Genomic DNA, 21738 nt, shown 5'->3' with positions numbered 1-21738 from the left:
CATCACAATTTAGCGTGGTGATAGTTATTTTAATCAACTTGTTGGGTCATGTTATTGACACTGGTAGGACTTGAAAGTCACTGGAACTTCTGGCCCAGAGGTTTGGTGTCACCATGACATTGCCAGGTGATATTATGTGCCTGATGGCTCTGGAAAATATGCTTAATATTATGTTGGATCAGGTGTGTTTTGGTCATCCAGTGTGTCTGGGCAAAAGCATGATCTGCTATTAACTATGAAGGAGGGTGTAGTGATTACTCAAGCAACTTTGTGCTATTTTCTATCTCAGTAAGTTACCAGTTTGTTCCAATTTAAAATGAGTTTACAGATCTGGGTTTCAAGTGACTGGAAGGGATGCAACTCCAGTGTCAGGATAAGGGCTGCTGGTTTGAATGGAAGTATTTAATTGTTTGGTTGTTTGACACTGGTGGTGTTCTTATATAAAAAAAATTGTTCTTGATTGCATTATTAACTGTAGCTTGTACTTTGGTCAAATTAGGCAATTGTATAAAACTGGCAATGACACTCACTGTACCTCTATGGATTTTGTTCGTGAAACTGAATTGTCATGGTTGTGGGGGAGGTTCAAGGCCATTAATGAAAGACAAACAGTGCAAGGAAGGATGGGAAGTCAGAGGAGCTCGAGGATAGCTGCTGCTGCTCTTGAGAGAATGAGAACTGCATTCAGAGAAGAAATTGAGATGTAAGACTTCAGGTTTGTAGTGGGTCCACAGGAACTTGGTGAAGTGGGCAAGCAGGTAGTAGATGAAGTTCAAAGCAAGAAATGTGAAGTAATGCTTTTTGGTCCAAGGAATACAGCAAGTTCATATAGTATCAAAGGTTTTATTCTAAAGGTTGTGCACAAGCAATGGGGCAGAGATCTGTGTATGCATAAGTTTTTAAAGGTGGCAACACAGGTACAGGGAGCTGCTCACAAAGTGCAGGGTATTCTAGGTTTTTTTAACAGAGACATGGGGTACAAAAGCAGGGAGGTTATCTCGAACATATAAATGTTACTAGTTAGACATCAGCTGGAGTACTGTGTACATTTCTGCACACTGCACCTTAGGAAGGATGTGAAGACATTGGAGACAGCGAAGAAAAAGAATTCTAAGATTGATTCCAGGGATGAGAAACTTCAATTGTTAAAGTAGATTAGTAAAGTTGGATCATTTTTGGTTGGACAGGAGGAGGTTAAGAAGTGATTTGAAAGAAGTGTATAAAATCATAATAGCCCTGGGCAGAGTAAATGGAAATCAATTTTTCCACCTGCAAAAGGATCAAGATGCAAATGTGAGGTAAGACAAAGCTTTTTCACACAGTGAGTAGTTAGCATGTGGAATGCACTATCTGGAATTGTGATGGTAGTTTCAAATCAGGCATTTGAGATGGCTTTCATATCTATTTTTGATTTGATTTATTATTGTCACGTGTGCCGAGATACGGTGGAAAGTATGGTGTTGTGTGCCAACCAGACAAATCATACCTTACATATGTGAGGATAATGGAACAGAATGCAGAATATGGTGTTTCAACTACAAAGAAAGTGCAGAGAAAGATCATCTCTAATATATATAATGTATATACATAGTCTGATGACAGCAGGAAAGAAGCTGTTGTTAAATATTTTGCTACATGTTTTCAAATGTTTGCATCTGGAAGAGGTTGGAAGTGAGTATTATTGGGTTGGGGGGAAGTGTTTAATCATGTTGGCTGCTTTTCCAAGGCAGCAGGAAGAGGAACAGAGTCAATGGAAGGATGGTGACTTGTTATGATGGACTGGGCTGCATTCATAACTCTCTGTAATTTCTTGTGGCCTTGGGCTGACCAGTTCCCAACCAAGCTGTGATGCATCTGGATAGGTTGCTTTCTATGGTGCATCTGTAAAAATTGTGAAGAGTCATTGCAGACAAACTGAATTTCCTTAGCCTTCTGAGGAAATAGAGGTATATGTGTGCTTTTTTAAAATGGAGTGAGAGCTGAATTTGGCCACAGTGTCGTGAGTGTATAAGGAGTATAGTAAGGGGCTGCAAACAAAACCTTGTAGGCTACAAATGCGAAAAATTATTATAGAGAAGGTGTAATTGTGAATTCTTACTGATTGTGGTCTGCAGGCCAAGTATCTAAGGATCCATTTACAAAGGTGGGAGTAGAGTCCTAGGTCTTGGAGTTTGGAGGTGAGTTTGTTTGGAATATAGTGAGGAAGGCAGAATAATCAATTGATATGAATAATCAATGTTCAGAGGTAGGGGAAGAAATCAGGAAATTGACACTAAATCAAAGGCGTTCAGTGCAGACCTGGATGGACTCCTTCTCCATTGTATCAATTCTGTGACACCGTGACATGTTGCTGGACTAGTTATTGGGAAATACCACATGTTCCTATAGCATGATAGAAAAACAAAACAGCTAGCTTCACTCATGCACACGTGGTACCATTTATCTTTTGTTCTTGTGTGATAGAGTGCCCAGCAGTTACTCCCTGTTAATGACTGGGTGGGTGAGTAAGAAACTGGTAAATGTGGGTGAGTGAGCAATTGGTTGGTAGGTAGTGGGTAGCTTTGCGGGCAGATGAATATTGGGTGAGGGGATGACTAGGAGTGCTGTGGGGTAGCGGAAAACAAACCTACCAGGCTTTCAGATAAACTCCTGGAAATCCTTGGGTAATGTCGAACGGGCAGAGATCTGAACCTCCTGACTTTGTTCTTAGAGAAGGCACAAGTTGTTGAAGCAAAGGCCTGGGTGATAATTCTTGTAATAAATTGTAACATTCTGGATTGATTTTGCAATTGCCTGCTCCTAATATATGCAAAATAAAGCCTAAAGTAAACATTTTCTTTTTAGATAAAGAATCCACGATGGAAAATAGTGAAGAGACGGTTAAGTACTTTCAACACAATGGCATCATATTCTCTTCATCGATACACTCAGTTGAGCGACTTGAATGGTTAAAAGATTTCAACATAGATCCAGATATTCCACTCCTCATCACTTACCCCAAATCTGGTCAGAAACTGTCATGATTTACTATGGTTGTGTCCAGAGTTGCTGAATATCTACTTCAAAATAATGTTTAACATGTATTTACGTGCATTTAATTTTCACTTCTGTTTGTGAGCCACTGCTGTCGGGGTTGAACCCATGAATACAGGTGACCTGTGAGTATTGGGTGGTATGCACAATGCCTCATGTTAAATGGAGTTATAGAAATTAGCAGAAATCAGTCTCTGCTGATTACACTGGCAGGACCAGTAGAGTCTTTGTTGGCTTACGTAACCAATGCTAGTCCATGATGGAAAACATCATGAAAGTGTCATGCAATTATTATAATAAGAGAAAGAAGCTAACAACAGAATTATGGAATGATTTCATCCTAGGAGGCCCAACAAGCCTGTGCTAGCTTGCTACAACAACAATTCACCAAGTCTCATTCTCTATCTCATTCCAGTAACCATATGGAACTTTTTCGATAATGGCCCAGTTCTCTTCAAGAAATCCTCAAATAGGTCATGGTTAATAAAAAAAATGCCAACAAATATAAAGAATCTCCTTAACAGCAGACTTTTCTCGGCATTGGTCTCCTTCATGATTGGAGAAACTTAGAGACAAGGCATAGGATTTACAGATGTATTGGCCCAATGTCTGACAGAATGGGCTGATCTGTCCAGTTGCCAGCTGACCCCGCACCCCCTACCCCCCATCCCGCAAGCATGTCATAGCATTTTCCATTCTCTCTGATATTGGATGTCCAAGAAGCATGTATAGTATTGCCAACTTCTCTCATCTAAGTACTGTGCTCTTGCCCGAACTCCAGGTACTTTGCTGGCTTTATAAACAGAAACCTCAGCCTTAGGCCAGGAACTTATTGCTCCTTGCCACTTTGTAGTCTTAGAGTGATCCGAGGACGTGTCTACCATCTGAAACCTCAAATGGAGAATTAATAATGATTGCAAGGAAATATCTGTAGTAAAATGTAGTTAAAAAAATGGGCTCCAAGGTGATGTTTCTGGAGAAACTACCTCATTGTAGAATGCAATTATAATTTAATGTGGCTTAATATATAGTCATTCCACTTAACTTATGATACATGAAATATAAATGGAAACCTTAGTCTCATCTGATGATGCCAGGAGCTAGTGTTTGTTCAGAATGTAAATTATTAAATTTACCTAAACAGGTATTTACTGATGACATTATATCTTAGCATTAACCCTTAAAAACAGTGGTGGAAAGAATCTTAAACATAGAAACATCGAAACTGGGAGCAGAAGGAGGCAATTTGGCCCTTTGAGGCTGCTCTACCATTCTTCACGAACATGACTGATTGCCCAACTCAATGGTCTAATTCTGCAAGAATGGAACAGTCTCCCTCGTGAACACAAGAGTTGCTATTTATTTGATGACATTGCTGTTACTAATAAGTTTACAAATCTTATGATTAAAGTCAGAAAGAAATTGCATGATGAACATCCCACACCGAGATCGGGAAGGTAGGGCACCTTTTTCCACCTGTTTTTCTATTAATTAATTAATTAATGATTTGTGTCCCCCTCATTCAGGAACTACTTGGATGCAGCAGATCATAAGTCTGATTTTATGTAACGACAATGAGTCCACAAAACAGATGAACCTGTATTGTAGAGCCCCATGGATAGAGAGTACCCGACTCAAGCCTGAGAGCACAGATTATCAACTATTGACAACACACTTAAACTACCAAATGGTGCCAAATAGTGTGAAAAACAAAAAGCACAAGGTTTGTTTTAAACCAACTTTCAATATAATTGCAATAAAATAAGATCTTTGGTACATTGACATTGTACTAACCTGTATCTGTATCAATCTATTTTTCAGATTAAGTTCAAATGTACAGAAAATAAGCTTGAACCATATGGTACCTCTAATTTCTAGCAGCAAATTAGTTATAGTTCTTTCAAAAATGTGATATATTTTCTTCTTGAGGAAGTAAAAACTGAAAACTATTGTGGCTAATTAGAGTCGATCAATGTAGTTCAACCCCTAGTCTCAACATTGTCTATGCTGGGGATATTCCCTCATTGTGACTCACTCAGCTGAAGAGTAGAACTTTATTAAGTTAGCTCTGTACATCTATTTTCCTCAGTTTGTGTAAATTAAACGTTGAGCCATTGTTGCAGCATTAACATTTAAGATGCCTTAAAAGAACGCAATCCCCTTGAATGTACTGTTCTTTATTCTCAGGCTATCAACTTCTAAGTAGATCAAGAGCGCCGGGTTCAAGTGCCACCTGCTCCAGAGATGTGCAATAACATCCCTGAACAGGTTCATAGGCCAACTTGTAGAGTATGGTTGAATAGTTGGCACTTTCCAATGGTCTCTGGCGATGCTTGTAGACCTTGTAAAGCTCCTCCAGGATCTTGCTTATGAAGTTGCATACTTGATCACTGTGAATCCAACACAGAACTCCAAAACAGACAAACCAATCACACAGTAACATGTTGGCAATAATTTAGGCCTTTGGTCACAGTTGGGAATGGCCTGTGTGAACTTGAAAGCATCCACGAGAATGAGAACCTGCTTGGCCCAGTTAATTGCTGTGGTCAAAGTCTGGAAAATCCATTGCAAGAGCCACTTGAGGTTCTTTGACAACCAGGGATCCCATGCCAGAGTGAAGCTGATTCCCTGCTTTGACCAAAGTACACCTTTCTCAACTTCATCAATATTCACCAATACCTGCAGCCACCCAGGAAGAGTTACACTGCTGTCTGGTCAGGGCAGTAATTTTACCCGTTGCTTGGTGTCTTGCTTGATCATGAACCACTATCAACTACCACTTGCCAAGTGAGGCTGTCAGGAAGGATGAGCTGCATCACCTCTCTCTCACTGCCATGAACCAGCTTTCAGAAGCCTAATTCCTCTTGCCTGACCGTCTTCAGGATCTCAACAGTTTTTGTGCCTGTTTGGACTCCTTCATCAGCTGGCATTAGGTTGGCAGCTGTTGGGCCTTCTTGTCGTGCTGCCATCTAAGTTGATCAGCTGAAGCTGTCTGAGGGGCGCTTTTGAGACAGATGTCAAAAATGAAACTATTCCTGACTCTACCTCTGTGAACCTGGTTTGGATCTCATTTATAAGTGCATCAAAGGCACTTGCTGAAGCATAATCTGTATGTCAGAGGAAATTGGAGAGAGAATGCTGCTTTTGACTTTTGTTCACTGGTATAGCACCAGCCACCACCCTTTCAGCCGGCCACAAGCTGTTTTCATGCTGCGGGTAGTCTTGCGGTGAATGATATCAGTATTTGTGTGATATCTGCTCAACCTGTACTTGAGGTGAAACTGAATGGTTTCAGTGGTCCATTTGGAATTGTCAGCAATCAGCAGGCAGAAAGTCAGAGTCTCCTTAAACACTGGTGTTCCATCTTGTGTAAAATTTTAATTTGCTGCCGGTATGCCCCATGTATCATAGTGCTTTGTCTTCATTCCGTTTTTTCCACTCAGAGGTGAGAAGTTAAAGAGAAGTCATTTGTGTCCCTTGCTAAAATAGACCCTCCTGAACAGCTGACATGCTGATGACAAGGCTGTCAGCTGGAAAATGCAGGTTAAAGGCAAAACAGCCCAAATGACCTCCCAAGGTTTGGAAATCACCTCTCAAAGAGTGATGACACACTCTAAGAACAAGTCTGGTGAGCAAAGCTATTTCACTTAAGTATGGAAGCAATATCATATGAGATAACAAGGTATAGAGCTGGATGAACACAGCAGGTCAAGCAGCATCATAGGAACAGGAAAGCTGACGCTTCAGGTCTGCTGTGTTCATCCAGCTCTCGACCTTGTTATCTCAGATTCCCCAGCATCTTCAGTTCCTATTTCCTCTGAAGCAATATCATATATCTGTAATTAAAGCCTTTCTTGCCTATCAATTGCTCAGCCGTGTTAATTCCCATTGTCTTACCTGGGACTTTCCAGGTGGTCCACGAAAACTGTGCACACGGAGCTAAAGACCAAATCTAGGATTAGTACTCCATTTAATTGCATATTAACATATTAAAATATCATACCTGCTTGATTCTTAGCCAAATTAACAAAGATGTTTTGGATAAATGCACAGGTCTACAAGTTTTTGCATGTTTCTTGACATACCACAGACTTCTGTTCTTCTTAATATGCAGTCTGCGCAAACAGTCATCTATATTACGTGGCTAATATTTTCTCCAATGACTTGGCATGCAGTTCGCTTTCAAATCTATCAAATTTACTGATAGAACAAAATGATCTGGTCGAAAATCCTGCCTGACAGGCCATGAAATATCACAAAGACTTTAACTGGTTCAAGAATACAGCTCACCATGGATATTAGAGACAGGCAGAAAATGTACACTTGCAAAGGGAGGAAAAGAAAATGGAATTGAACGACCATCTCAGAAATCATCTAATAAATTGGACAAGGGATTTGAAGAAGCAGAAAAATGCTGTAAAGTTGACAATACTTTTGGTAGAGTACTACGTTAAGAGGGAAGGGTAGAGATACTATTTTTAGACTGGAAAAAATGTTCTTTTCACATGTTTAACTTAGAAATGAATGTTATATTGTGAAATAACTGGAGGTGGTAAATTTCAAAAGTTATTTTCAACTAAATTGGGAATAGAATAAGCAGTCACAAGTTTAAAATACAGATGATAAATTTAGGACTGACCATTAGGAAATGTTTTTCACACACAGTCTCTATACAGGAAACAGGACTGGCAATCATTTGTTTGCCGTGTGTCTCTTTCTGGCTGAAAGAATTAAAATGTCCTTCTCAATCCATATGTTATGACCTTGGAAACGGGTTCAGTGTCACTTTTGTACTTTCAAAGGCCTATTATCCTCGACACAAAACAATCATTCTGCAATGAAGGGTATTATTTATACATTCTGTCAAGAGACAAATAAGATGTGAAAAAGCATAGAAGAATTTAATCAAAATAACAAGAACGAAGCAAGCAAGGAGAAAACAAGTGCACTAAACCTAATTAAAAGTTGTAAGATCTGCCGATGCTGTAAATCAGAAACAAAAACACAAATTGCTGGGAAAGCTTGGCAGGTCTGGCAGCATTTGTAGAGAGAAATCAAAGTTAATGCTTTGGGTCCAGGTCTGAGGACGGGACACTCAATCTGAAATGTTAACTGTATTTCCCTTTCCCTGCTGAGTTTTTCCAGCAATTTCTGTTTATGCACTAAAGCGAATGATTTGTGTGAATTATTGCCCTGTAGAGAAAACAACTGAATGAGCAGCAGCTGATAACTGATTTGGCTGTTCCTGTATTTGTTTCCAAATCCAGGTTATTTATGTTGCCAGAAATCCCAAGGATGTGATTGTGTCATCATACCACTTTCACAAATATAGCCGTTTCTTGGAGGCACCGAAGGATTTTCAGGAATTTTTGGAGCAATTTGTTGAAGGAAATGGTATTTTTTCTCCCTAAAGTTTTACTTGATTCATATTAAATGTATCATGCTATTACTTTGTTTTAATTCATTTAAGAATCCTCAGGCTTGAAATTCAGCTCCAGAAGCTGAAACCTTCAAAGTGATGAAAGCAGCACTTTTAGCTACTCTTGATGAGGCCACACTCATCTCTATATACAGGAATGAATATGTGTGCATGCAGAGAGGCCTCCCAGCTCGTCCAATCATGACATCAAACAGCTATTCCAGCCTTCCACTTCATATTTGTTGAATTGGTCCATTTTCCAGAAAGTTCAGCATAGCTTTAAATGGTCAGCCAACAACAGCTGATGAGGATGGCTTGGGCAGGGGAATATGTAGGCTGACAAAGCAAAATGATATGATGGTATTGCAGGGAAATTATTGTGGCAATAATACTCAGAGTTGGACAGAGTGTACAAGCATATTTAGAAAAGCAACGAGGGTCAAAGAGGATAGAAATGGCAAAATGTCAAAATTACTGGTTGTTTCCTTAAATGTAAATAGTATTTTGAAGAAAATAAATGAATTAATGCCACAAATAGATGTTAATGTGTATGATCCTATAATAATTACAGAGACATGGATGCATGGAGATCAAAGCTAGAAACTGGATATTCAGTGGCACATGACAATTGAAAAGTCAGACAGGAAGGGAGGATGGTGAGATACCTTTGATTGTAGACGAATGATAAGTGTAGCAACAGGAAATTATCTAGGATTGGATGGTACAGAATATACATGGATGGAAGTAGGAAGTAACAACAGAAAGTCGACACTGGTGGTAGTTTTCTGTAGGCCTTCTAACACTAGGTATTCTACAGGACAGAGTTAATCAGGAAATAATGAGGGCATGTAAAAGAGGCAGGACATTAACCATGGTACCTTTAAATTTCAAGCAGATTTAGAAAATCAAATGGGCAAATATACCCACAAGGAAGCACTCAGAGAGTGTTCTGGAAAGGTATGTTGAAGATCCAACCAGGGATCAGGTTATTTTGGATCTGGTAATGTGTAATGAGGCAGGTTTAATAAATGAGCCCAGAGGAAAAGATTCCTTGGTGAAGAGTGACCTTTACATGGTAGAATTTGACATTCAGTTTGAGAGTGAGAAACTTGCATCAGAAATAACTGTGCTGAACTTAAATAAGAGCAATTACAATGGAATATGGGCACAGTGGACTGGAGTGCACTGGGAAAGTAGTTTAGCAGGAAATGTAGGTGATGAAGAATGGCAGACACTTTAAAAAATACTCATAAGTCACAGCGAAAACATATTCCAATGAGGAAGAAGAATCCTAGGAAGGGGATAAATGAACCATGGTTCACCAAGGAAGTTAAGGATTTGGTTCCAATTGAAAGTCAAAAAAAAATACAATGTGGCATGAGAGATAACAAGGTATAGAGCTAGATGAACACAACGGGCGAAGCAGTATCAGAGGAGATGGAAGGCTGATATTTTGTGTCTAGACCCTTCACAATGTGGCAATGTTTAGTAGTGAACTACAGGATCAGAAAAGTCTGAAAAGTCAACAAAGACCAAATAATAATTGACAGAGAAAATGAACTGAAGGCAAACTAGCAAGTACTATAAAATTAAATAAAAAGAGCTTCTCGAAATATATAAAAAAGGAAGAGTGAGCCCAAAATGACCATAAGCCCTTTTAGCGAACAAGACTGGCAAAGCAAGAACAGGGAATAAAGAAAAGGGTCAGCAGTTGAATAATACTTTGTGTCAATCTTTACAGTAGAAAGCACAAATAGCATTCCCAAAATGTGAAATAGTCAAAGTGCTAAAAGACAGGAGCAAATAACATTGAACAACTATCATTAGATTAAAAAGTATGAAGTAAATCAATGGTCCTAAAGGTTGATTACTCTCTTGGACCTGATGGGTCCAAGGATATTAAAGGAAGTAGCGACAGAGATAGTGGACACACTGATAGGAGTTGTTCAGGAATCTTTAGAAAACTGCCACTGCAAACACTTCAAAAAGGGAAGGAGAGAGAAAAAAAGCCAGAACAGGCAACTATATGCCAGTTGGCTTAACACCTGTTTCCTCTTGGGCACTTCACCGTCTCTGGGACTCAATAATGAGTTCCATGACTTCAAACTATGGCCACTGTCCTCCATTCTTCTTCCATCCCTCTGCTGGCAATGTCTGAGTATTAGAGATAATGGGAACTGCAGATGCTGGAGAATCTAAGACATCGAAATGTGAGAGTATTGTTGACTGCTCTCAGCAGAGCAGACCCATTTTCTCCTCCTCAAACATTCATTTATGCCTAATTTATCACTCTACTTCACTTTACCATCTCTATCAGTCTTTGTCTTTTGCTCGGGGAAGACTCACAATCTGACCTATCCAATCCTGCTCCCCTTCTGCCAACAACCTTACAACCACAGTTTTCCAGGTCCTTTCAGTTCTGAAAAAGAGTAATATTGGTCTCGAATTACCTCAGTTTCTCTTGCTACAGATGCTGCCAGACCTGCGCAGTTCCTCCAGTGTGTAGTTTTTGTTTCAAATTTCTAATATCTGCAGTATTTTGCTTTTATTTGATAGCTTCACATGTCATTAGGCAAATGTTAAAGTATTTTGTGTAATAGGGGAGAATTTAGGAATGCATGATATATTCAAGTAGAGTCAGCATGACTCCATGAAAGGGAAATGAAGCCGAACAAATTTATTAGAGTACGTTCTGGAGGTAACAAGCAGGATAGATAAAAGGGAACCAGGAGATCTGATAGTTTTGGGATTCCAAAAGGCATTCAATAAGGTAGAGCACATAAGGCCATATAATAAGAGCCCATGGTATTGGAGGTAGTACATCAGCATGAACAGAGGATTGGCAAATAAAATACTGCAATTTAAGCGTTTATAGGAATGGAAACTTGTGAAAAGTTGAGTGGCACAGTGATCAGTACGCACCACAATGATTTACAATGTGTATTAATGACTTGGAATGACAGAAGTGAATGCACTATGAGCATGTTTGTGGATGACTCACTGTATGTACTCATTTTTGAAGTGTTTTATGGATCTTGGTTTGAACATATCAAAGGCTGGTGCGGTCAGAAAGATGAACTCAACATCCTGTTTGTGGCTTATGAGGATATGATAAAAGTAAGTGATATTTGTTGAAAAATACTGTTATAAATGTAACTAAAGATGCTGAATGAATCATCAGCTACATGTACTTGCAACAATTACAGCAAGGATAATGTCATTAAGTCTTCTGTGTCCAGGTTTTATATAAATTAGAATGTTTACTTTGAAGAACATGCTGAAAAATTCTGAATATGTAAATTGAACGGGAAATTCTATTCCGAACAGGCAATAACTGCTGGCCCAACTCGAACCAGCACCCACAACCCATTAATGAATGAATCAAAAAAGCCAAGATGGCTACCATTTTGGGAAAAGTACAAACTACTTCAAACTATACCACTAGAAGTGAGATTTGGCAGCATGTTTTGTGGACAGTGCCATTGGTTAAACTACAACCAAGGAGGAAATCAGCAAACCTTTCCATAGGGTTAGAAATATACAGCAAATGAGAAAGCGTACAATGGCCAGTTAATGTTAATACATGGGCCATGCTTCATGGGACATTGGCATCAATACTGGGGAAATTGAGCATTGTACTACTGGGATGATCTATACTTCAATCTTGCTTGGGCCAACCTTCCAGTGAGCCATGCAAGTAGAGAATTAGAGAAGATATGGTACAAAATAATGAGGGCAAAGAATCATAATAATGAAGATGGGATTAATCAAAGAGTAGAGACATGGCAAGAGAGAAAAATATTTATTTAGGAAATGATAAATCAGGAAATATAAGGAAATGATGAACTCAAGTAAATTACAACATCAGAGAAGTAGTACTTTGCAAATTATTGGACAAGTGTCTGGGTCCTGATGGAATTCCTTTTGGCTCTGAAAATAAGTGACTTACGAGATAGTTGATACTTCGGCTTTAATTTTCCTAAATTCCCCAGATTTGGAGGAGGTTCCATGAGAAAAACGGAAAGGAGATAAATGCCAAAACGTAGCCAGGCAGCTTTACATTTAGATTATAGAATCCCTAAAGTGTGGAATCAGGCCCTTCGGCCCAACAAGTCCACACAAACCCTCAGAACATCCCACCCAGACCTCAACCCCTGAAAGCCCACCTAATCTGCACATCCCTGAACACTACAGGCAATTTAGCATGACCAATCCACCTAGCCTGCATACCTTGGGACGATGAGAGGAAACTGAAGCACCAGAAGGAAACCCATGCAGACATGGGGAGAATGTGCAATCTCCACACAGTTGCCCAAGGTTGAAATTGATGCCAGGTACCTGGAACTGTGAAGCAGCAGTGCTAACCACTGAACCACCTTCCCACCCTGGAGAAGATAAATAGTTAGAAGCTGTTCTCTTGTGTGTACCTAGGAAGCACAGAGCAGCACGGTGGCTCAGTGGTTAGCACTGCTCCCTCATAACTCCAGGAATCAGTGTTCGTTTCTCAACCTCAGGCGACTGTGTGGAGTTTGCACATTCTCCCTGGGTCTGCGTGGGTTTCCTCCGGGTGCTCTAGTTTTCTCCCACAATCCAAAGATGTGCAGGTTAGCTGGATTGGCCATGCTAAATTGCCCACAGAGATGTGTAGATTAGGGACGTCAGAGGGGTCGAAGGGCCTTTTTCCACACTATAGGACTCCTATTCTATGATTCTAAACTGTCTGGAGCATGGGTCCTGGCAGGGTCACCCATTTAAGGTCAAGGGGGAGGTTCCAGTCAAAGCATGAAGACTTCAACGATAGAGCAGGTGGCGGATGGTAGCTGAATTTAAATTAGAGCAATACAATGGTTGTGAAAGTGAATGAAGACCGTAACAGAGAAGGGCTCCCATGGTCTCCATGTCACTGGGCTTCGACCCCTGTCTGTCAGGGTCCTTGTGGTAGCTGTCTGTATGTCATCTCCCCCACATTAACAGGCATCATGCACAGGCGTCCTACCACGAGGTACCAGTCCCAGACAAAAGTCCCATGTGACCAGCCAATGGCGGAGGGAGCAGAACTGTGGTATAAAGAAGTCCCAAGTCACAAACTGATACATGAGGCAATGGGTGTCAGATTCAATCATCTTGCTCCTGGTTGAGGCACTTACAGCATCTCGGCAGCTGCCCCCACAACGGAGCAGCCGTGTTTAGGATCCATGCTGCTCACCCCAGCAGAGCCTGGATGCTGCTGACCTGCTGTGCCTTTCCAAGTCCACATTTTTTGATACCATCTGAGCTGTGCCAGTGGAGTCCATGCCCATCTCAGAAGAAAGATGTTTGAAGGCACGCTCAGACAAAGCCAATGCCCTTCCCACACAGCTATATTGAGTGGAAATGCAAATTACCTACAGTAGGCATCCTAAAGCATTGGAACAACACCAGCAGCTATGAATAAATACATTATAGCAGGGCAAATAGAGAAGTTCAAAACAATCAGGAGGAGTGAATAGTGTTATTTGGTTATTAATTGATTTACTGGAGTTCTTTGAAGAAGTAATGTATGCTGTGAATAAACAGGAATCAGTGGACATACTTTTTGTAGATTTCCTGAAGGGAGTTGGTAAAGTGCCACATTAAATACTATTGCAGAAAATTAAAGCTCACAGTTTAAGAGGCAATATACTGGCCTAGATATAGGTTGGTAGTTCACAAGAAACAAAGTAGCGAGGCTACATTGGACTGCACCTCGTCTCACCCACCTTCCGGCAAGAATGCGATCCCCTACTCCCAATTCCTCTGCATCTGCCATGACAGCCCCCAAGATGTGCTGTTCCACTCCCAAACATGCCAGCTGTCCTCCTACTTCAAGGACAGTAATATCTCTTTTCTGGTGATTGAAAATGTGCTCAACTGCATCTCTTGCATTTCCTGCACTTTTGCACTCACACGCCCAACAAAAATAAAGACAGAACCCCCCATTGTCCTCACATATCACCCTACTTACCTCCGCATCCAAAGTATCATTCTCCGTCACTTCTGCCACCTACAATCTGACCCCACAACTAAACCCCACCCTTTTCTGCTTTTTGTAGAGACTGCTCCCTCTGCCCCTATGACTCACTTGTCCGCTCCACACTCCTCACAAACATCACCAACCCTGGCACTTTCCCTGCAATTGCAGGAAGTGCTACACCTTCCCCTACACCACCCCGACGCTTCCATTCAAAGCACAAACAAACCTTCCATATCAGACAGAGGTTCACCTGCACATGCACACACACTTGGTCTCCTGCATCTGCAGCACCCGATGTGGCCTCCTCTACTTCTTGAGACCGACCATAGGCTTGGAGACCGTTTTGTAAAGCATCTGCGCTTTGTTCGTGACAAGTGACAACACATTCTGGTTGCCAACCATTTTAAATCCCTCTCCCACTCCCTGTCCATCTTGGTTCTCCTTTAGTGTCACAATGATACCACCCGCAAACTGGAGGGCCAACACCTCATATTCCACCTCAGTAGCCTACAGCTTGATGGCCTAAACATGGATTTCACCATGTTTTAAAATCTCCCCATCCCCGACCTCAACCTATGTCCAACCCTCCCTCACTTCCTCACCTCCTTGACCTGATGCAACTGTCCATCTTCTCTCCCATCTATCTGCCCCTCCCATCCCACAGAACCATCCCCACCACTCCTTACCTGTACTCACCTGTCACAATCCCACTTATCTTCCCCAGTCCCACCCCTCCTCTGTCTATTTATTTCCCAGCTCCCTTTCCCTTCACCATTTCTGACCTGAAACGTTAACTTTCCTGCTCCGCTGATACTGCCTGACCTGATGTGTTCCTACAGCACCTTGTGTTATCTCTAACTCTAGCATCTGCAGTTCTTGCTCTCTCTGAATGAGGTTCTGTTTCATTTCTACAGGACATTATAGAGACCATTCTGTACAATATTTGTCAACTTATTAAAGGAATACATTGGAAACAGTTCAAAGAAGGTTTGCTGGACCAATGCCTGGAATTTGTTTGTTCTCTTGTGGGTAATGGTGGACAGGCTGGGCTCATATCCACTGGAATTTAGAAGAGTAAGCGGCAACTTGATTGAAACAGTGGGCAAGATGCCCTGGGCTCAATGGAATCTTGACCGATCGGAGTGTGTAGAAAGTGAGATTAGTTTTGAATACTTCTCACAAAGAGTAAGTACAGACACAAGTGATCAAATGGCTTTTTCCTTTGACTTTAATCTCATATGGTTCTCCAGTTAACCTTGGCGATAACTGTAATGAGATCAAGTCAAGTTTGACAATTCTTGGCCTCAAATGGCTGGGAAAGAAGATCTACAATCGACTTTTCAGGCAAAGAGGGGTCATTTTCATCTTAGCCTGAATCTCACATTCAGAATATACAGTGGGATAATGCAAATTGTGAGAAAAACTAATTTGGGGCCATCTTGTGTAATTTATAGGGAGAGTCAGGACTATTCCCTTATTCTTCTCGAAATAATTCTATACATCCTTTACATCACCTAAAGAGAGAAACAAGACCTCATTGTAACAGCTCTTCCCATGACTTCATTTCAAATGGTATGGTACACCCTCACCACTGAATTGAAATGGCAGATCTGGACTGCGTTCTCAAGTATTTGGACTGTGGCTTGAACCCATAAATGTGAATGCCTTTGGCCCACACTGGCTACCAATTACTGTGTCACTGATCATGACCATGTTGAAAAAATCTTTGAATTATAATCATTAAGAGGCAGAATGCAAATTTTATGATTTCATTAAAAATTGTATTGCTAAGTTTGTTCATCAATGTATGTATTATTAATAGGAGAATGCTATCACATTTATGAGTGTGAGAAAAGATTTCTGCTTTAGATTGAATTTGAATAACAAATAACATTATTTTGAATTGTTGAAGGATCTCCGGAATGTTGTCCAAAAAGTTGCATCTTTTCTGAATAAAAAGTTGGACGGAGAAACATTGGAGTCAATTTTGAATCAATGCACATTTAAATGTATGAAAGAAGATCCTCGAACAAACTACCAAGGTGTATCAGAGTTGTTCAATACTGAGAGTGGCTCTTTTTATAGAAAAGGTGAGTAATGCAATGATCACAAGAAAACTAGGAGAGTATATATCAGCTTTGTGGTTGTTTGAAAGATTGTTACTTATTCAGTCCTTATTTTTACTGATGAGAAATTTTAAATAGGAGAAAATATGTAAAAATAATTGACTTAATTGTGCCTGATCCATTAATGTTCTTCAAGGATGGTGTCTTAGACTTTTTAAAATGCTTGTATTTTCCAGTGAGTACCTGAAATTGGATTAGAGTTTTACCTAAAATTCAGAAACAAAATCCCTTCACAGAAAAATAGCACGAGTGTTAATGTAGAACATTTCAAAGTAGGCAGGAATGGTTCACAGTAGATCTTTAGTTGCATCCCATGGGTGCGATCCCATTTACGTGTCTGCTTCAGATTTGCACTGATGTGTTATATTCTATATGTATTATACAGTTGGAATTGTTAATCTGTTATTAATTTTAAAATTAAATTATCTACATATTGTGCATATTTGTAGTGTACATGTTATTAAATGTTTAATGTCTGATTATTTGGTTTTAGGAATTACTGGAGACTGGAAGAATCACTTTCTTGTGTCTCAGAATGAGTGGTTTGATTCCATCTACCAGGAGAAAATGGGAGACTTCCCTCTGAAGTTTGACAGTGGTGTGAACGATCAGACTTCATTCCCAAATAAGTAGTAATTTTAAAATTTAAATATTGCAGATTGTGATTCTCCAATATCTTTCTATAGAACTTTTCCTGATGTATCCTGTACGGGCATGCAAAGATAGTATAGGAAGTGACCCCCTTGTTCATCAAGAATCTATCCATCCCTGACTTAAAAATACTCAAAGGCTCTGATTCCACTACCTTTCAAGGAAGAGAATTTCAAATAAGCTACCGTCCATTTTTAAACAAAGACTCACAATTATAAATTCTCCAGTAGTGGGAAGTATCCATTCCACATCAAATCTGACAAGACCCTTTGGGTTCTTGTCTATTTCAGTCAGGTTACCTCTTCATTTTCTAAACTCCATGAACTACAAGTCCACCCTGTCCAATGTCTCCTTGTGAGCTCTTTGATTCCTTTGATAAACCTTCTCTGTTCTGTTTCCAATGCATCCGCTTCCGTCCTTCAATAACGAGACCAATACTGTAGACAGTACTTGAATGTGGCCTCACTAGTGACGAGTATAACTGAAGAATAACCTCTCAGTTTTCGTATTCACTTCCCTTTGCAATAAACAAGAACTTTCTTTTGGATCCAACCATTTCATTTTACTTCCAAACTCAACTATTCGAAGGAATTCCTGGCTGGCCTTCTATTGCTTTACCCCAATAAACCCTTCACTTAAAATCCTGCCTCACTTATCCCAAATCTGACAAGGCTGGCAGTTGTTGACCTTCTCTACGAACTCTTGAATTGATTAGTTATCTGGGCCACTTCAGAGTCAATCACCTTACTGTGGGTATGGGGTCATACGTAGCTAACAGATGGGGATGATTGATTTCCTTCCTGAAAGAACGTTGGTGAATTGGATGTATTTTACCGCAATCAACAATGCTTATGTGGCCAGTATTAGATTTTTTTTATTTCCAGATGATATTGAATTAAAATTTCACCAGTAGCCATAGTGGAATTTTGACCCCTGTTTTCAGAATCTTAGCCACCACCTCTGGATTTCTAGTCCAGTGACATGACCATTATGTCGCAGCCTCCCCATAATAATAAAGAAAGACCACCTGCATCTCTTCTGAACCATTTCACCTACCTGCTCAGCTATCTTTTAGAATCTGTGGCCAAACACTCTGAGGTCCTTCGTTTCCTCTTAACCTTTCAGTACCATTTATGGATATTAATTTGATTTCTCCAAAAATAGAGTTCCAATTAACACTTCTTCATATTGAATTCAATTTGCTCATCTGACCAGTTGGTGTCAAAATATTTTATTTTTCAACAGCTTCCATCGAGATTTCTTCAGGATTACTTTTGGATTTTCAGGGCGATGGATTGATGTTCAGGAGTTCCTTTCTCATCCTCAATAACTCCTTTATTTGTTAATTAAGTCACAAAGAAACTTCTTGATTTATCTTAACGCATGGGATATTCTTGCTGACATTTGGAGTATTTGAACTCTCAGAATTAGATGAATTAGATTAGATTAGATTCCCTACAGTGTGGAAACAGGCCCTTTAGCCCAACAAGTCCACACCGCCCCTTGGGGCATGCCACCCAGACCCATCCCCCTATAACCCACACATCTCTGAACACTATGGGGAATTTAGCATGGCCAATCCACCGAGCATGCACATCTTTGGACTGTGGGAGGAAACCAGAGCACCTGGACAAAACCCATGTAGACGCGGGGAGAATGTGCAAACTCCGCACAGACAGTTCCCAGAGGCTGGAATCGAACCCAGGTCCCTGGTGCTGTGAGGTTGCGGTGCTAACCACTGAGCCACTGTGCTCCTCAAATTCAACAATACCCTCACTTAGCCTGAGCCTAGTAAACTTAAAGCCATGACATTTCATGAAATCATTAATCTCCTGGGCACTGCAGTATTTAAATTGGGAAGAGACACTCAACAAACTTTAGCAATATAAGTCTTCCATGCCAAAGAATAACTTGTACACGCTGCTGCACATTAAAAAAAACCTGAAACAAGCTTCCCACAGACTGACGAGGTCTCAACGAAACAGTTGCATCTTTGTTATTGACATGGTGACTGTACCTTAAGTAACATAAAAAATGTTTTAATGAAGTAGAACTGTTTAATGTTAAAAATTAGTCAATTGACTGTGTTCTTAACAATAACTTCACCGCTTTCTAGGGAAAAGGTATAAATTTGCAACTCCTCTTTCCTTACCTTTATAGCTCCTCTTCCCCCACCCCTTTGTAGCTTCTCACCCTCACTTTGTATTTCCCTTTCAACCCCTTTTTCATTCCCTCGCTACTCTGCAGCTACACTTCTTTCCAGATTCCAGGACTGGTAGCTTTGCTCCGCGGGCCCTGGCGTCACCTTCCATTCCCACAGACTTCAGCTTTGCAGCCTTGCTGACTGCTCCCACTCACCTCACTGATGATTCAGTTGCAGACTGCTCCCCTCCCATGTTTGCAAGTGAGAGTCAGCCTGTGATTGGAGGCGCAGCTCCTCAAAGATATTGTCCATTCTGTTGATGGGATAGCTTTACGCCCAATTGTTCTCCTGTGACAAAATATTCCCAGGTCTTTTGAGAGGATTTTGAGATAAATTCCCCCACCTTTCCAAGTATTTTGAGTGTCACTGACCAGCCTATTAATATATTCCTGCAATCTGCAGCTTTCTCTCACTATTAGCTAAACTTCTTAATAGTCTCCTCGAAATTTAAGCGTATATCACCAATATTTACATATTTTAGTCTCAATCATTCACATATATATAAGCATTTAGATTTTAATAGATGGCATAATCTGTGTAAATCAGATATACATTGGATATAAAAATAATACATATCAATGTTTAAATTGTAATATACGTGATAATTACAAGCCTGTGCCAACTCCCACAAAAAGATTGCAGGCGAGTGTAATGGAAAGCAAGTGCTGTTTATTTGTGAACTGAAAAATCTGGACCAACACACTTCCATTTCTTCTCATGAATAAATAAAATATAAAAATCAAAACATATAATTTAAAATGATATTGCTAAAGACATCTGGCAGAAAAGATGATCCCACCTTTTTGGCACCAGAAATCCTAATTTTTGCATTTCTTTGTCATATAGGTCAAGCTCCTTTACAGCCAGAACAAATTTGCATAATTGGTAGCTGATCTCAATGTTTCAATTGTCAAATGTGTACTATCTCCCTGGTACCTCAAAATTGATACAAATGCCCGAGCAGGCGATGCAGGTCGTTTTCAGAAAATCCGCTGAAAATTCAGACCACACCACTCCTTTCATTGAATACCAATGATATTTTAAAAAGTGACCACTCGTGCACATGGGGTACAAACTCAAAGTTGCTGGAAATGTTCAGCAGGTCAGGCACTATCTGTGAAGGGAAAAACAGAGTTAATGTTTTTGGTCCGGTGACGCTTCGTCAGAACTCATATGCACGGGATGGTTCACTTGTATATTTGGTGTATAAGTGGATCCCTGCATTTGGAAGACTTTGTTTTTCAATTTATATGCCAACTTCTACAGGATAGTACTCTTTTGGGCTGCTTTCCCGGATCTATTCATCAATTCATTGTAGCCTTTTTCTATAATGGTAGCCAAGAGAGTAATCTTCAGACATTGATGAGGTGCTGCGAGAGTTGGCTGTATCACACTAAGTTTGATCAAACTCCTCTTCCTTATCGAATACTTATGTGAATATCAATATAACTACTTTATAAAAGTTCGATAATTAATTGACAATTTTTATCAAATATTGCATTTTCTGTATTTTAAGAATAAATAGTGTACTCACTTTATAAATATTTTCATCATTCTTGTTTATTGATTTAAGCACACATTCTCTTTTCCAGTGAAGGATAATGATGAAATCAAAATTAGAAACTGAAATGAGACTTTACTACCAGATTTTGAGGAAGCACAGAGAACTTCTCAGACCTTTAAACTGGCAGGTGGCACTTGGATGATGAAGCGCCACCCTCTGACAAACCGATCACATTATGTTTTCCCGTAGAGGAAATAGTGAATCACATCAGGGAAACCCAAACTTAGTCGACACTTTTAAACAGAGTGCTCAGTGCAGCATGGCCCTTAATCCATTGCACCGTAGTCACAAATTTATACGTCAGGTATGAATGGTGTTGAAGGATGGAAAACTGTCATGAGACATGTAAATCCCAAACTCTTTAATTTTCTTTTTAAAAGGCTGTCTGTCAATGAGATTGGAAAAACTCTGTTTCAGCTGTTTGTTAGCAATTACTAAAGGACATTGATGAATACTGTATTGTTTTTCACCATGTATAATTATCTAGCTAGGGAATTCTAAATTCATGAGAATTACAGATCAGATTAGATTCCCTACAGTGCGGAAACAGGCCCCTTGGCCCAACAAGTCCACACTGCCCATTGAAGCATCCCACCCAGACCCTTCCCCCTATAGCCCACACACCCATGAACACTACGGGCAATTGAGCATGGCCGATCCACCTAGCCTGCACATCTTTGGACTGTGGGAGGAAACCGGAGCACCCAGAGGAAACCCACGCAGACACGGGGAGAATGTGCAAACTCCGCA

At 40.2% G+C, this 21738-nt stretch overlaps 1 protein-coding gene across 4 annotated transcripts; it reads left to right on the top strand.

The window, feature by feature from the left end:
• Nucleotides 1-606: 606 nt before the first annotated feature.
• On the top strand, nucleotides 607-20948 carry LOC132206011 (amine sulfotransferase-like). Of its 4 annotated transcripts, none has more exons than XM_059654305.1 (7): nucleotides 607-715; nucleotides 2845-3006; nucleotides 4560-4756; nucleotides 8301-8427; nucleotides 11475-11569; nucleotides 16357-16534; nucleotides 17064-20948. In XM_059654305.1, the coding sequence occupies exons 2-7, from the start codon at nucleotides 2859-2861 to the stop codon at nucleotides 17201-17203; spliced, it is 885 nt and encodes a 294-aa protein (XP_059510288.1). In that variant the 5' UTR covers nucleotides 607-715; nucleotides 2845-2858; the 3' UTR covers nucleotides 17204-20948. The 4 variants fall into 4 exon arrangements, with proteins under 4 accessions (XP_059510288.1, XP_059510287.1, XP_059510286.1 ...); XM_059654304.1 differs by having other exon boundaries at nucleotides 612-703; XM_059654303.1 differs by having other exon boundaries at nucleotides 666-758.
• Nucleotides 20949-21738: the final 790 nt, after the last annotated feature.

This window comes from Stegostoma tigrinum, chromosome 24 (assembly GCF_030684315.1).
Source record: "Stegostoma tigrinum isolate sSteTig4 chromosome 24, sSteTig4.hap1, whole genome shotgun sequence".
In the NCBI taxonomy this organism is placed as follows: domain Eukaryota; kingdom Metazoa; phylum Chordata; class Chondrichthyes; order Orectolobiformes; family Stegostomatidae; genus Stegostoma; species Stegostoma tigrinum.
Note: the sequence above shows the minus strand (reverse complement) of the source record. Positions and strands in the feature narration are given on the sequence as shown.